Raw genomic sequence first — 13,272 nt, forward strand, 5'->3', positions numbered from 1 at the left:
GCCCATTGTGCCAAAATATCTTATATACCCACTCTTGATCCATCCACCACTGATGTCACTGGAGAGGGCAAGGCCATCACGAGTATGTAAATTAATAGCGGTAACACAGGTTGAGCCAATGGAAGTACACAGGCAGGGCATTTATGGAATAGGTAGAGGTTGTCCTGGTCATCTGGCTCATTTGCAACCCACTCAAAAATAATAAAGTTTGGCAAACCCAACCAACCGGCAGGTTTTGTGCTGACCCACACAACACTAGAAGAGGTTATTGTACCATGAAACTAAACCACGAGTTTATATTCTGACAATTTTTGGCAATACAGGTATTGGGACCAGTTATCCAGAATGCTCAGGACTTGGGGTTTTCTGGATAAGAGGTCTTCCCATTATTTGGATCTCCATACCTTAAGTCTGCTAAAACAAAAATTAAACATTAATAAAACCCAACATGATTGCTCTGCCTCCAATAAGGAATAATTAGATTTTAGTTAATATCAAGTACAAGGTCCTGTCTTACTATTACAGAGAAAAGAAATTTTTTTTAAAAAAGTTTAGTAACTATTTGATTAAAATAAACTGTTTGGGACATGTCTTTCCTGTAATTCACAGCTTTGTGGATAATGGGTTTTCAGACAAATGTACAATTACATTTAATTATTTTGACAATGCAATTTAAGCAAAACAATGGAAATAACCCTAATCAGGGAAAAAAAACATCTGGAAGATAAAGCACTGACATATATAATATAAATTAATTATGGCAAAATTAAGTATTGCCATAGCACATACTGCACATAATAAACTTGTTCTATATAAAGCAATCAGGCACACTAGAATGAGTGTGTGGCAGTATCAAAATATGCACAGTAAAGCATGCACAAAAATTACCCTAAATGGACTGACTTTTGTACGGTCAACAACTGCTGATCTTTTTATTTGATGACCCAAAGGAGCTGCAGATAGTGTTACATAAATGTTTAGCTAACATCTCATCAACGCGCATTCAGACTTATTTGGACTGATAGTATTGCAGATCTGTAAAAACTGCCTCCCAAATGAATGGTACCACTGGAGACACTCAGGCAGTAAAGTCAAAACAAAATCTGTTGGCAAACTGACCATACCCATGCACCTTAGGGACTAGATTACAGAGGACATGTTCCTTATATCACTAAAGGGGTCATTCACAATTAGGCAGAGCTCCATTTAACAGGGGCAAGCAGAGAAGGCATCCTCCCACATCCCAAGGTATGGAGTAGCAGGACACACAGCCCTTAGGACAGGCAGTAAGGGCATGGTTGTGCTGTGCATCCTGTGGCTGCCCTCTATACTTAGTGCCATATTTTTTACTTGGTGCTCAATGCAGAGGACATCATGGGAGGGGAATGCAAGTGCTCCAGGAATGAAAAGCTCCTGCATCCTTTGGTACCCTTGCATTTTAACCCCCCGGAGTCAAGAACGCCCCTTAAGCTGCTGATTAGAGTGCTTTAGACCAATTAGGCTGCTAATCTGCCTGTGTATGGGGCAGGTTCGATTATCCCATTGCATCGAGGACCGCATGGGCTCAGTGATGTAGTTCGTAGTCCAATGGCTCCTATGCCTGCCGTTGTAATTCGATTGTTTGGCCCTATGGCGAAAAAAATCGAATTAGCCCGATACGGCCACCCTCAGGTGGACTTATCAGGAAAAGATCAGCTCGTTTGGCTACCTTGTCAAATGAGTACATCTTAATGTGTATGGCCACTTGAGGAATTTATTATTATCCAGCACATATTATCAGCTGTCACTCAACTTTAAATTTAGATTTAGATTTAAACAACAAAACAGCATCATTAACTACTGTATTATGTCATGCCAGGATCACCTTCCATAATAAACTTGCTAACTTCAGAAAACTGCACACTGAAACTGCTAGCCAAGCTTTGCAGAACAATTCCAGCAGACATTTGCTCGCTTACAAAGATACCAACGCACCTATGAACTTCTATCCTTTTGTTGACAGATGTACATTACTCATCTGCTGACAGTGGCAAAATCAAACAATTGCTACAGCAGATGCCCACAACCAGACTGCATCAACATGGTTACATGATAGCAAAAAAAAAAAAAAAAGAAAAATTGCATTCATACCTTGTTAATTTTCACATGATAAGAGAGATTTTCCTCCACTTTCCTTTGCTTAGAAGAGGAAGGCTCTTTGTGGCTGCTTTTGCTTGTTGCGGACAGGTGGCTGTAGATGGTATTCTCACTTGGATGCCTTTTTTGTGGCAGCTTCTCTGGTTTTGTCTGTGTGTGCTCTGAGGGTTTCTCTTGCCAATGTTTTTTAGGAAAACTTTCAGAAGATTCTTTAGGTACTCTGCAAAGAAATGTTGTAGATTTAACAAGAACAATTTTCCCCAAAAATCTGGTGTTAGGGTGAGAGAGCATCTAGGGCTACCTGATGCCATTTATAAGCCTACTTTTAGCAGTTACAAACCCCCAAGTTTAAATTCTCTTTCAGGCAGGGCCCTCTGATTTCATGTCTCAATTCTCTAATTGTTTTGCTTCTGTTGTGTCATTGTATGTTTGTATTTATTTATATAGTACCGCAATGTAAACAGTGCTTTACAAGGCATGGGCATAGTCATAATAAATTAGACAGCGGGAAAAAATAAATCAATGCTTAAATGCTTAGGTGATTTCAATACAGTTTAGAGTTTAGATGAGGTCACTGCCCCAAAGAGCTTACACTCTATTAGGAAGAGAAGACATAGAAACAAAAAGGGGTGGGAAACAAGTGCATAGGTCAAGGGCTTATTACTGCACAGAAGGACTAGCTAAGGGCTTCTTCTCAATTGTAATTTTTAAAGAGAAAAGTGTTAGTGTGAAAAAGGGCTGTGTGCTCTGTTCTGGCAAACTAGAGAAAATATTGGTACTATTAAATTTAAATGGGCTAATCAAATCACTTACTTTTTTGTAGGCAGTTGTTTCTGACTAGAATGTGATTTAATTTCTGTTTCCAGCTTTATTTTCTTATGTGTTCCATTTCTTTCTCCTTCTTCCACCTTCATTTTAACATAATAAATAAATGGATAATATACAGGGGGAAAGCAATCTGTATTTATATTCAGACTAAAATTTTACAATACAAAATACATAGCGATTTCCAATAAGAAACTGGCAGCATGCAACAAAAAAATACAGTCAGCAGGGGTCTACAAACTTGAAGCTAACAGGCCAAAAAATTGCACTTGAACTTACATATAAAGGGGAACTACTGCAAAATTGAATATAAGCTTCATCTCATAGCTTATGGAAACTTTTTTTTTCCATAACATATGAAATATCACATGAATGATATATGAAATCACAATTCCCCTCTCAGCAATATGGCTCTCTATATAGTAGTGTCCCTCACAAGTGAAGTAAAATTTGGTGCACGCCAGGCACCCCTTCATATTATTTTGCAGGGAGGCCTGGCCAGTCTTAGTTACACCACTTAGAAGTTAAATATGTATTCAAATGCAGTCCACTGATCATACATTATAGCTTGAAGGAATGCAAAATATACTTTTGAAAACCACATTGTCCATTTATTGGCCACAGGTCAATCAGGTCAGTTAATTGCCCTAGATTCTGCTTTAGTCTGTAACCATTGAGAATTCCCTTCACACACATTACTCTGTATAATGTTATGAAAAATGATATAACTTCTTAGATGTAATTATGGATCATTATGGACTCTGATTATAATTAACGAATTACGGAAAATAGGCAGCCACAGCCATGTTGTGTAGACATGGGCAAACACAGCAAAGTGGAGGTTGGCTCGAAAATGCCTTTTCAGGCTGACTTTCGCTTCGCTGTGTGTACCTGCACCAAAGCGAAGCTGTAGTTTTAAGGACAGATCAACAGTGCCACTTAGTGCCACTCAGCCTGAAAGAAATTGCAAACAGGAGAGCAGATGAGCCAACACTCCCTGTGCTCTCAGCCACAGGGAAAAAAAACCACTGTTAGTTTATGCCAGCTAGTAAAATCTAATTGAGGTGATTGCCCTACAGCTTTGCTCTACTATTTGTAAAAATTGGAATAAAAAAAACATTCTTCAAGTTACAATTTAAAAACCACATTTATTACCAGTCAAATGGTTATCACAGATCTGCATAGCAGACTAAGAGGGACAAAAAGAAATGGCGGGCGTAGCGCAGTGAACATTTTTGACCATGCCCATTTTTGTGACCACACTCCAAACACCACTCCCATTTTTACAAAATTTGGCAGGTTGTTTAAAGTTCAAACACATTTCTGGGGGTTTTGGGGTCTCTTATGTGTTATTACAGTTTTGCTAAAAATTTATTAGTTATTAGCTTATTAGTTACAATTGTAAAAAAGTGCAGGTGTAGCTTGTTAAGTTTTCTGGGCTCTCTGCCAAAAGCTACTTATTTATTTAAGCTTGAGAAGCATTGTATCTTTTTTAGCATTCAGTGCAGGAGATCAAAGACAAATGAGGGATTTTCAGTAAGAATCCAGGACTGGGGGCTAAGCTGTTAAAATCGTGACTGTCCCATGAAAATTGGGACAGTTGGGAGGTATGCTAAGAGACCATCATTGCCTTGGAATATTCCTTATACAGAAAAACTTAGGAGTATTAAAATACAATATATTAAATAACTCATTCCTGGTTAAAGCTCTTTACATTCCTGGGGGACCATTTTTCAATTATTATCATCCTTGTTTTAGCATAACTGTTTCTCTCTGTCCACAAAAAATATGTTAACTTACTGTCTCGACAACAGACCAAAAAGGTATCTCTGGTAAAAGAAGTAGTTCACTATGTCAGCACAGTGTACTGAAAGTTATCTGTGCAGCGTTTCTGTTTCTGAGACTATATGTGAATTTGTTAGCCTAGCCAAGCAATACTAGTAAGAGGAAACACAAAATGTATTCCTTGTTCTATACAAATATTATAAGACCCTATCAAATAGAGCAACCTTCCTCCAATTTAAACGCATTAAATCGCTTCCAGTGTCCCATTATCATTGTTTTTTTTTTAAGAATAAACTGGGATCTGCTTTGGACCCATGTTAGAACGTTTCTGAGAATGCTTTTAGTGGCCTTTAAATAAAGCAAACACACTTTTACGAAGCAGACATGCAATTAACAATCTTGGGAATCTAGTTCTCCTAGTTCTGAATAAACTAAACATATAAAGCCCTTTTCATAAAGAGGTGTGTTTTCCCTAGCTAACACAAGCTCTCTCCTGCAAACAAGAAAATAGAAAAAAAGAAACAAAATCACACAACTAAAAGAGAAGCAAGTGGCACAAGGAGATTCATAAATTAGGCATCATACCCCCATATATGATAAGAGAAACTTAATTTGCCCAAGTGCAGTAGCTCTTGGCAACCAATCAGAAGTGATCAATAAATGAAACCTAGTGACTGGGTGCTATAGTTTACTGCACCTAGGCAAACTAGCTTTTTTACATAACCCTATTTTAACCCTGGTCTATGTGCAGAAGAACACAGAAGGCAAATTAAATTAGGAGTCAGGAACTTTGAAAAATAAATATAGATATATATTTTTACACAGCCATACCTGATTCCACAGACTAAAAGGAAACTATGTTTCTCTGATGAACCATTTCCAAACATCCCTTAGGATCACAGTGTAACGCAACTCCTCCCTCACACTGTTCCATTGTGAAGTAATGGATTTTGGAACTTAATGTTTCATATGTGCAGATTCTCTGCAGACCAGAGAACAAGTCCAAAAGTTCATCACATCAATGGAACAAGCTGAGGAAGAGCTTGCATTACACTGTGAGCTTAAAGGAGAACTAAAGCTTAACTAAAGAAGTAGTGTTTCTGCATTTTTTGTACAAGAGCCCGACTGAGTGAGCTTATGTCAAAAGGAATACTTTTCTTTTAAACACAGATGCCTGTATAGCCTCCAGTAGTGATAATTAGAAGCCCCAATCATTACCTTTCTCTTTGTGTGCTCTTTGCTGTGATTTTGTGAGTGTTTTCTCTCTGACTCTTCTTTTCTTAAAGAAGAAATTTCTTTGTTGTTTTCCTTCTTATTTTTATGCTGGTTTGCTTTTCCAGCTACTCCTGGGACTCTTGAAAGTAGTGACAACTCAATTTTAACAACAAGGGGACAAGATTTGTGGTTGTTACTAAGTGGTGGTAATCTGTTTTCTCCAATGGGTAATAACACTTTGTCTCTGTGTAAGTTCTCACGTACAACAACTGCTGGGTGCGAGAGATGAGTCATATGATTGGCTTTGCTCTGATTTTTTACCTGCACAGAAGGGGGGTATTGTGGTAGTGAATGGGTTGAATGGCTCTTTTCTAAAAGACTATTTGAACACTTTTTGTTGCTACTACCATGATGAGAACTCTTGTGCTTTTTTTTTTCAATGGTTTGTGCAATGCTTGTTTTTGGGTCCTTGTTTAATTTATTTTTATCTTTCGTTTTCACAGATGGCTTCTCTTTGGAAGGCTGATCTCTAGGTCTGTAAGGTTCACTTTCTACTTTAAGTCCTACATTTGGCTCTTCTGGACCCAAAAGTTTTAGAGACTTGCTTGGCTGTTTTATGCCGGCAGTCTGCCTGGGAGTAACAGTTTTACTGATCACAGGAGAATCTGGGCAGTCTTCCTTATTCTGGACTTCTTCTAGGGATGTCCATGGTGATTTTTTGTGGGATGATTCTAAATTTTTGGGGGATTCATGAGGAGTGGGGGAAATACTTCCTTGACTTTTACTTTCCCAATGGTTCGATTGTTCATGGTCCACAATGCTATGGTTTTCAACTGGTGCTGTAGACTGTCCAACTTTGTTCATATAGTGGCGTAACTGCCATATATCAGGATCTGGCTGTAATAAAGTTATTGGGGGGAAAAAAAATTATAATATATTACACAATGTACATTAGAGAAGTGATGCCTGATCTGTATGCTAAGACAAATCAAGTTTTGTGTTGGTTTATTTTTTACAACTTCCACTCAATCTTTTCTACAAAAATATTTTTACAAGTACTTACAAAAAAGAATATATTATTTGGCTAGTTCAGCTAAATGCGAAACTTTTGACAGCAGTCACCAAATTACATGTTTAGTTAATTTTGTAGAGGAAAATTAGCAAACAACTGTAGGAATTAGTGTTAGATTTCATTTCATGAACTTAAGCATTTCAGAAGTTTGGACACCCTCTATGGCACAGATCACAGCGTGTACCCTGCTTCCAGAGTCTTTCAATTCTTATAAAGATTTTTGCCTACTCTTTCATTCCCTGCAAAAAACTTCAAATTCCAAAATTGTCTTGGACTGTGGAATGTGCAAGAGATTGTACACCCTTCTTTTTATCCAGTAATGAACAGTGTTTTTGCAAGGTCCCTTACACTAATAAAGGCCTTATTAGGCATTAGGAGCTCCGTGGCCTGCTCTAAGCATCTTAGTGAGAATCTGAAAATGAAGCTAATTTGTGCCTATATTGCAGGCAAATGCTATAAAAACTTGGCAAACAAGGTGAGAATCGCATCAGCTTTATGTTTTAAAGTTCATAAAATAAATTGTAACTGTGCATTAACTTTTGTGCATAAACACGTTGGCTTTTAACACACTTATTTCTGCTGTAGTTATTTACTACTTTTCACTTATGTAATTTGACAAGGAGTGCCCAAACTTTTGCTTTAAGCGGTATGTTTCTAAAACAACCAGTCTTCACCACTTGATTAGCCATTGTGCACACTCCTTATATCCCCACTGGCAGGTGGGAAAGCAACATGAATCAACACATCTGCTTTAAAAAAATTAGTTTTAGTTCTTTCACAAAAAGATAAACAGGGGTCAAATTACATTTATGTCTCTGTACAGATCTACAGAGCAAAAACATTTACAAAAATGTATGTTATGTAAAAAAGAATGTTTTGTAATATGCTGCGTAAAAGTAACTCTGAGTTATGTAGTTTATTTCATACTGTCAGTAACATGCCACTCTCAGACGCACGTGACACCGGGACGGGGAAACAAGGGGTTACACTCAGTCACCTTTCACACAGGTTAGACTAACATCAGACACCCCCAAACACACCACTGCCCCAATAACTATTCGCTGCCACCATCTATCATTGACAGGCGATAGAAACATAAAACCCAAATGTATAACACATGCTCTCTCACTGTTAGGGTTAGCTTCCACTAATTCCACAAGCACTCTAGCAGCCAAAGGGTTAAATTACAGTCAAACACACTCTCCTGCTAACAGTCAACTAATTCATTAGCATTAGCACAGAAAACTCCCCCCCCCCCTCTACTCATACAGCCAAGCAGTTAATACATTCAAACATTTATACAAGGTAAGTGGGATCTTTATAGAGTCAAATGACATGACTTATTAAACTTTGTATTTAATATTACAAGAGTAAACAGTGCATTTAAAAAGATATTACAAAAAGAGACATACACATACAAAACAGTAAATAAAATAAAAGGGAATAAAACACAGAGAATCCCTATGTACGTTTCCAAGTTATCTTTGTGTCCTCCAGAGGCAAAGAGTTTGAAAACCTGAGTCCACACCCTCAAGTATGAGCTATCAGGACCTGGGTCTGTTGCCCTTTTATTCTCTGCTGGGACTTCATGCTTTTTTGAAGGACAATATATCCTATATACTTAAAAAATGTAAGCTCATTGAGTATGTGTAAAAAGTAACTGCAAATATGATCCATGTAACAGACATTATGGTCCTGTACCTCTGGAGTTGGCACACTTGGAGGCTCAATCACTTCACTTTCACTTGAGTTGTCTCCGCTCTCAGAATCTGACGAGCTGTCTGACTCGCTGCTTTCTGATTCTAAGCTGCTGGAATGTGCTGAAACCACACTGTTGTTCTGTGACTGCAGGACACTAAACAGATTGCATTAATGGAAAGACACTTACCCACAGACAACATTTTAAATAATTCTAATATTTCACCACTACATTTAAGGCTCAATTTAACCTCAGATTATGGCATTAATAATGTAGCATCCTAGTATATGACACAATGTCTAATATAGAGCATAATATATATCCATTTAATTTCTTTAAAAACAGGAATTATATTGAAAAACTAGTTCAAATACAGACCTGGTTAAAAAAATCTTTTAAAGCAGGAGTCCCCAACCTTTTTGAGCCACATTTAAATATAAAAAGAGTTGGGGAGCAACACACGCATTCAAAAAGTACTTGGGGATGCCAAATATTTGACAGGCCCTATGCTGACTAGATGCCTACAGGAGGCTCTGTTTCTCAGTAATCCTTGGTTTTCATGCAGCCAAAACATGCCTCCAAGCCAGGAATTTAAAAATAAGCCAAATGGGAGCAATATTCAAGGGGTAGGTAAGCAACCAGTGGCTGAGGAACCAATGGTTGGGAATCACTGCTCTAAAGAAAAAGAACCATGTGATTTCTCTGATATTCACCAAATGTCAAGTTATTAATGCAGATGGGCAAAAATGCAGGATGCACCTAGTTTTAAACCCCTGGTCACTAATGTCAGTTGCACCAATGAGTTAAATTACATAAAACATTTTGTGTTATCAAATCACTTGATGTAATGAAGCTTTAGACTTGAAATACAGGGCTAAACTTCAACAGAGAAAGACAGTAGGCATAAGAATTTATCAGGTTAAAGGTTTATTAAAAAAAAACCTATACCTTCTAGTATGTTGTGTATTATGTCTATCTCCTGATAATCAGTACCGAGTAGCAGTCAGTTTTGCACTGAATTCTTATTTAATAACCATGGGTTGTTTCTTCAGTAAACAATTAGTTGGATAGATTTTGTATGTTTTTTTTTATTCAATTTTTCAACATTAACAACTGTGCATTAAGAAAAAAATGATACAAATGAAAGAAAAAATTTACATAACAGTATATGAGGTTTATGTTTTCAAAGGTACAGACTGTTAAATGTCTGATTGGCTGTGGGAGGGTGTTGATATATGTAGTCCGAGTTGAAAATCATTTTTTTTTGTGTTTTACTAGACATGGTGTCCAACAAATTCATGTACAAGATATAGTTGGATTCTCTGAATGTAAAATAAAAAAAAATAACCTATTTTACAGTTGTGAACTCTATCAATATCTCTCAAACACAGCACAGATAATAGATTGTTATACAGAGCAATATACCATGATTTATAAAGGAAGCTATACCTTGGTGGAACAGATGATGATGCTTGCTTGTCACAGATCTGGATAGTTGAAAAAGTAAAAACAATAAAAAGATCAATTCAAAAATAGAATGAATATTGGTAACAGTTTGCTAGTAGTTCATCAAATTACCTCATTGTCATCACTGTTATCACTATCACTGAGTTCGAGGTCATCTTCCAGCATGCTGAGAAACAAAGTGGTAAGACATAAAATGTCAGGTAGACATACTACTATTTTTTTGGTCGTAGTCACAGATAACAAGCAGCAGCAGTAAGCAGAGTCTGATAAAGAGCTTAGGACTCGTTATGTGGAAACCCATTATCCAGAAATCTCTGAATTACAGAAAGGCCATCTCCCATAGACTCCATTTCATTTAAATTATTACAATTTTTAAAATGTATTTCCTTTTTCTCTGTAAAAAAATTACACATTGTAACACACTTTAATAAACCCCAGCATCTTAATCCCAGAGTGCATTTATGAAGTTATGGACACTGTCAATTGTTTGCTAAAAGGAGCATTGTGTATAGGAGAAGGGGTTAGAATCTCATATAGATTGTTGTGTGGATACTATAATCTTTGCATTTGCAATGAATTAATGTGAATGATTTTGTTCTCGACCTATGATACACTCCATATAGATAGATTTTATCTGTTTTTAATAATATTGGGTATGCACAAAAATGGGTTTATCTTTTTTTCTTTCAGTTTGTAAATAAACGTTAAGTCTTCGTTTTATCATTGCCAGAGCTCGTTAGAGACACATCACTTAAGTAACAATATATTTGCTAATCCAATTGAAGTAGGGGATGCTGCATAAGTGGTGCAGTCTTTTTCTCTACCTCTTCCTCCCTCTGGGATACACTTGTATATGTTAGTCACTTTTGGAGTGACTAGCAAGCTATTAAGAGGCGTATTTATCAATTGGTGAATTCCAAGTTTCACACACTGATAAGTACACTTCTAAAAATCTCATAGTAATGAATAGAACATGGGTAAGTTTTTATGTATTCAAGCTCTAATCTCATATTTTTGTGATTTGTGATTCATTTTGTTTCATACAATTTTCGGACCGTGTGTGGGCTCCAAATTATTGTCCTGATAATACCATGGTGATCAGTAATTTAGTTGATTAGACAAGTTCAAAAATTGGGATAAAAGTATGATAATGATAAAATCTATCTATGTCCTCCAATTTGTTATTTTTAGTACTTTATCCTACAATTACAATCAGAATGTTAGTTTTAGATGCATTTAAACATGATCGATATCCGAACTTTCGACGGAAGAAGACTGAAATGTAAACATGTATGGCCATCTTAAAAGAGGATTCCGCTTTTTCTGTGGCTCAGATGGTGTTTATAAAACTTTTTTACATTTTTTTTCAAATTTTATTTCAACTTTATGGACACAGCAGTTGGGTGTGTGTTGCTGTGCCAACCATACACATAGTATGTAAGGTTAAAAAAAGATATGCCCCAATTAAGTTCAACAATTTTGTCTAACGTGAAAAGTCCACTACAATTTTCCTCAAAGAACCACTCTTTCTGACTCCAAGAGGACAAGCTGGGGAGTCCCTGGTGGCAATTAGAATAGCATCACAACTGTCATTGGTGCTTATCACTCTAATTCTGCTATTTAATTGATTGAAGGGTTATCAGCATAGTTAACGATTAGATACAAACTTGCTCTTATATAACAAATAACTGGACATGCAGAGGTTAGTAAGACATATGTAGCGCTTTGTCTAGGTCTAGGTCTGTCAAAGACCTCCACACGCTTCTCTGGCCTGCTTAAGAACATCTTGTATGTTGGATTTCTGGCCCATACCTACTTGTGTTTATTTTGGTTTAATAACTTCCAACTCAGATATGATTTTAACTAGTCATAATCTCCTAAATCAGTGCTGTCCAACTTCTGTGGTGCCGAGGGCCGGAATTTCTCGCGCATACATGGTGGAGGGCCACTAATGGAAGCCAGTTTTGACCACTCCCCCCTTTTAAACCCCACCTACTTCAAACCACACCCATTTTATCACAATGGTGGTAGTGCAGCAAAAACCCAAATGCTTGGTCCTCACTGCAGGGATATCAACCATCATTCATATGTGAAAGAATTATATTATGTCATATTAAGACATACCCTAAAATCCATATGCCTCCTCCTCCCCTGTGGATAGCACAGCAACCCCCAGCATATAATTACACACCTTAGGGACCATTTAATGGCTATTTCCAACTGCTAACAAACTCCCAGAACAAACCCCTGCCAGGTTCACCTCTCACAGGCACCTACTTGTGTGTGCCATACTCTGCCTGCCCTATGATGCTTGTGTCTGCCATATGCTGCCTGTGTGTGCCATACTCTGCCTGCCCTATGATGCCTGTGTCTGCCATATGCTGCCTGTGTGTGCCATACTCTCCCTGCCCTATGCTGCCTGTGTGTTCAATACCCTCCCTGTCCTATGCTGCCTGTATGTGCCATACTCTCCCTGCCCTATGCTGCCTGTGTGTTCAATACCCTCCCTGTCCTATGCTGCCTGTTTGTGCCATACCCTCCCTGCCCTATGCTGCCTATGTGCCATACTCTGCCTACCCTATGCTGCCTACACACAGACAGCATAGTCCAGGCACTACATACAATGTCTGAGGTGTGAACAGACAAACAATGTGGGTGATTACAGCCTGAGCCTGAGGTGTGAACACTGCAGGGGGTGAACAATGCATAGATTAAAAGGTGTGAACAGTACAGTTGATTACATATTTAAACAATACAGAGGGATTACATCTTGAATCTGAAGTGAGAACCATGCAGGGGGGCAGTTAATCTCAGTACTGAAACCATTTAAAGTTTACACAAGGGTAAACCATCAAAGCAGCCAGACAGGTGGAGGGCCACACAGAGGGGGGTCGCCAGTTGGACAGCACTGTCCTAAATAGACTGTTCACCTGATCATCAAAATTGTTAAAAAAAAAAATACCATGGTGGTTATTTGAAAGACTGGATAACTATAACATGATTAATCTCCTTCAAATGCCTTCTCAATAGCAATAATTTAAATCATTGGTGGAAAAATATATGCGTTGCTTCA

General features: G+C 37.7%; 1 protein-coding gene across 3 annotated transcripts in view; it reads right to left on the minus strand.

Moving 5' to 3' along the window:
* The window catches only part of aff1 (AF4/FMR2 family member 1), a 139,058-nt gene that overhangs the window by 27,383 nt on the left and 98,403 nt on the right, over positions 1–13,272 (minus strand). For all 3 annotated transcript variants that reach the window (XM_002941497.5, XM_031903522.1, XM_018097477.2), the window contains exons 8-13: positions 10,311–10,365; positions 10,182–10,219; positions 8,735–8,888; positions 5,965–6,858; positions 2,950–3,044; positions 2,131–2,356 (exon numbers count right to left, since the gene is read on the minus strand). In XM_002941497.5, the coding sequence (XP_002941543.3) occupies positions 2,131–2,356; positions 2,950–3,044; positions 5,965–6,858; positions 8,735–8,888; positions 10,182–10,219; positions 10,311–10,365 (1,462 nt within the window). The remainder of the gene's footprint in view (positions 1–2,130; positions 2,357–2,949; positions 3,045–5,964; positions 6,859–8,734; positions 8,889–10,181; positions 10,220–10,310; positions 10,366–13,272) is intronic.

The sequence above is a fragment of the Xenopus tropicalis genome, chromosome 1 (genome assembly GCF_000004195.4).
Source record: "Xenopus tropicalis strain Nigerian chromosome 1, UCB_Xtro_10.0, whole genome shotgun sequence".
NCBI lineage: Eukaryota > Metazoa > Chordata > Amphibia > Anura > Pipidae > Xenopus > Xenopus tropicalis.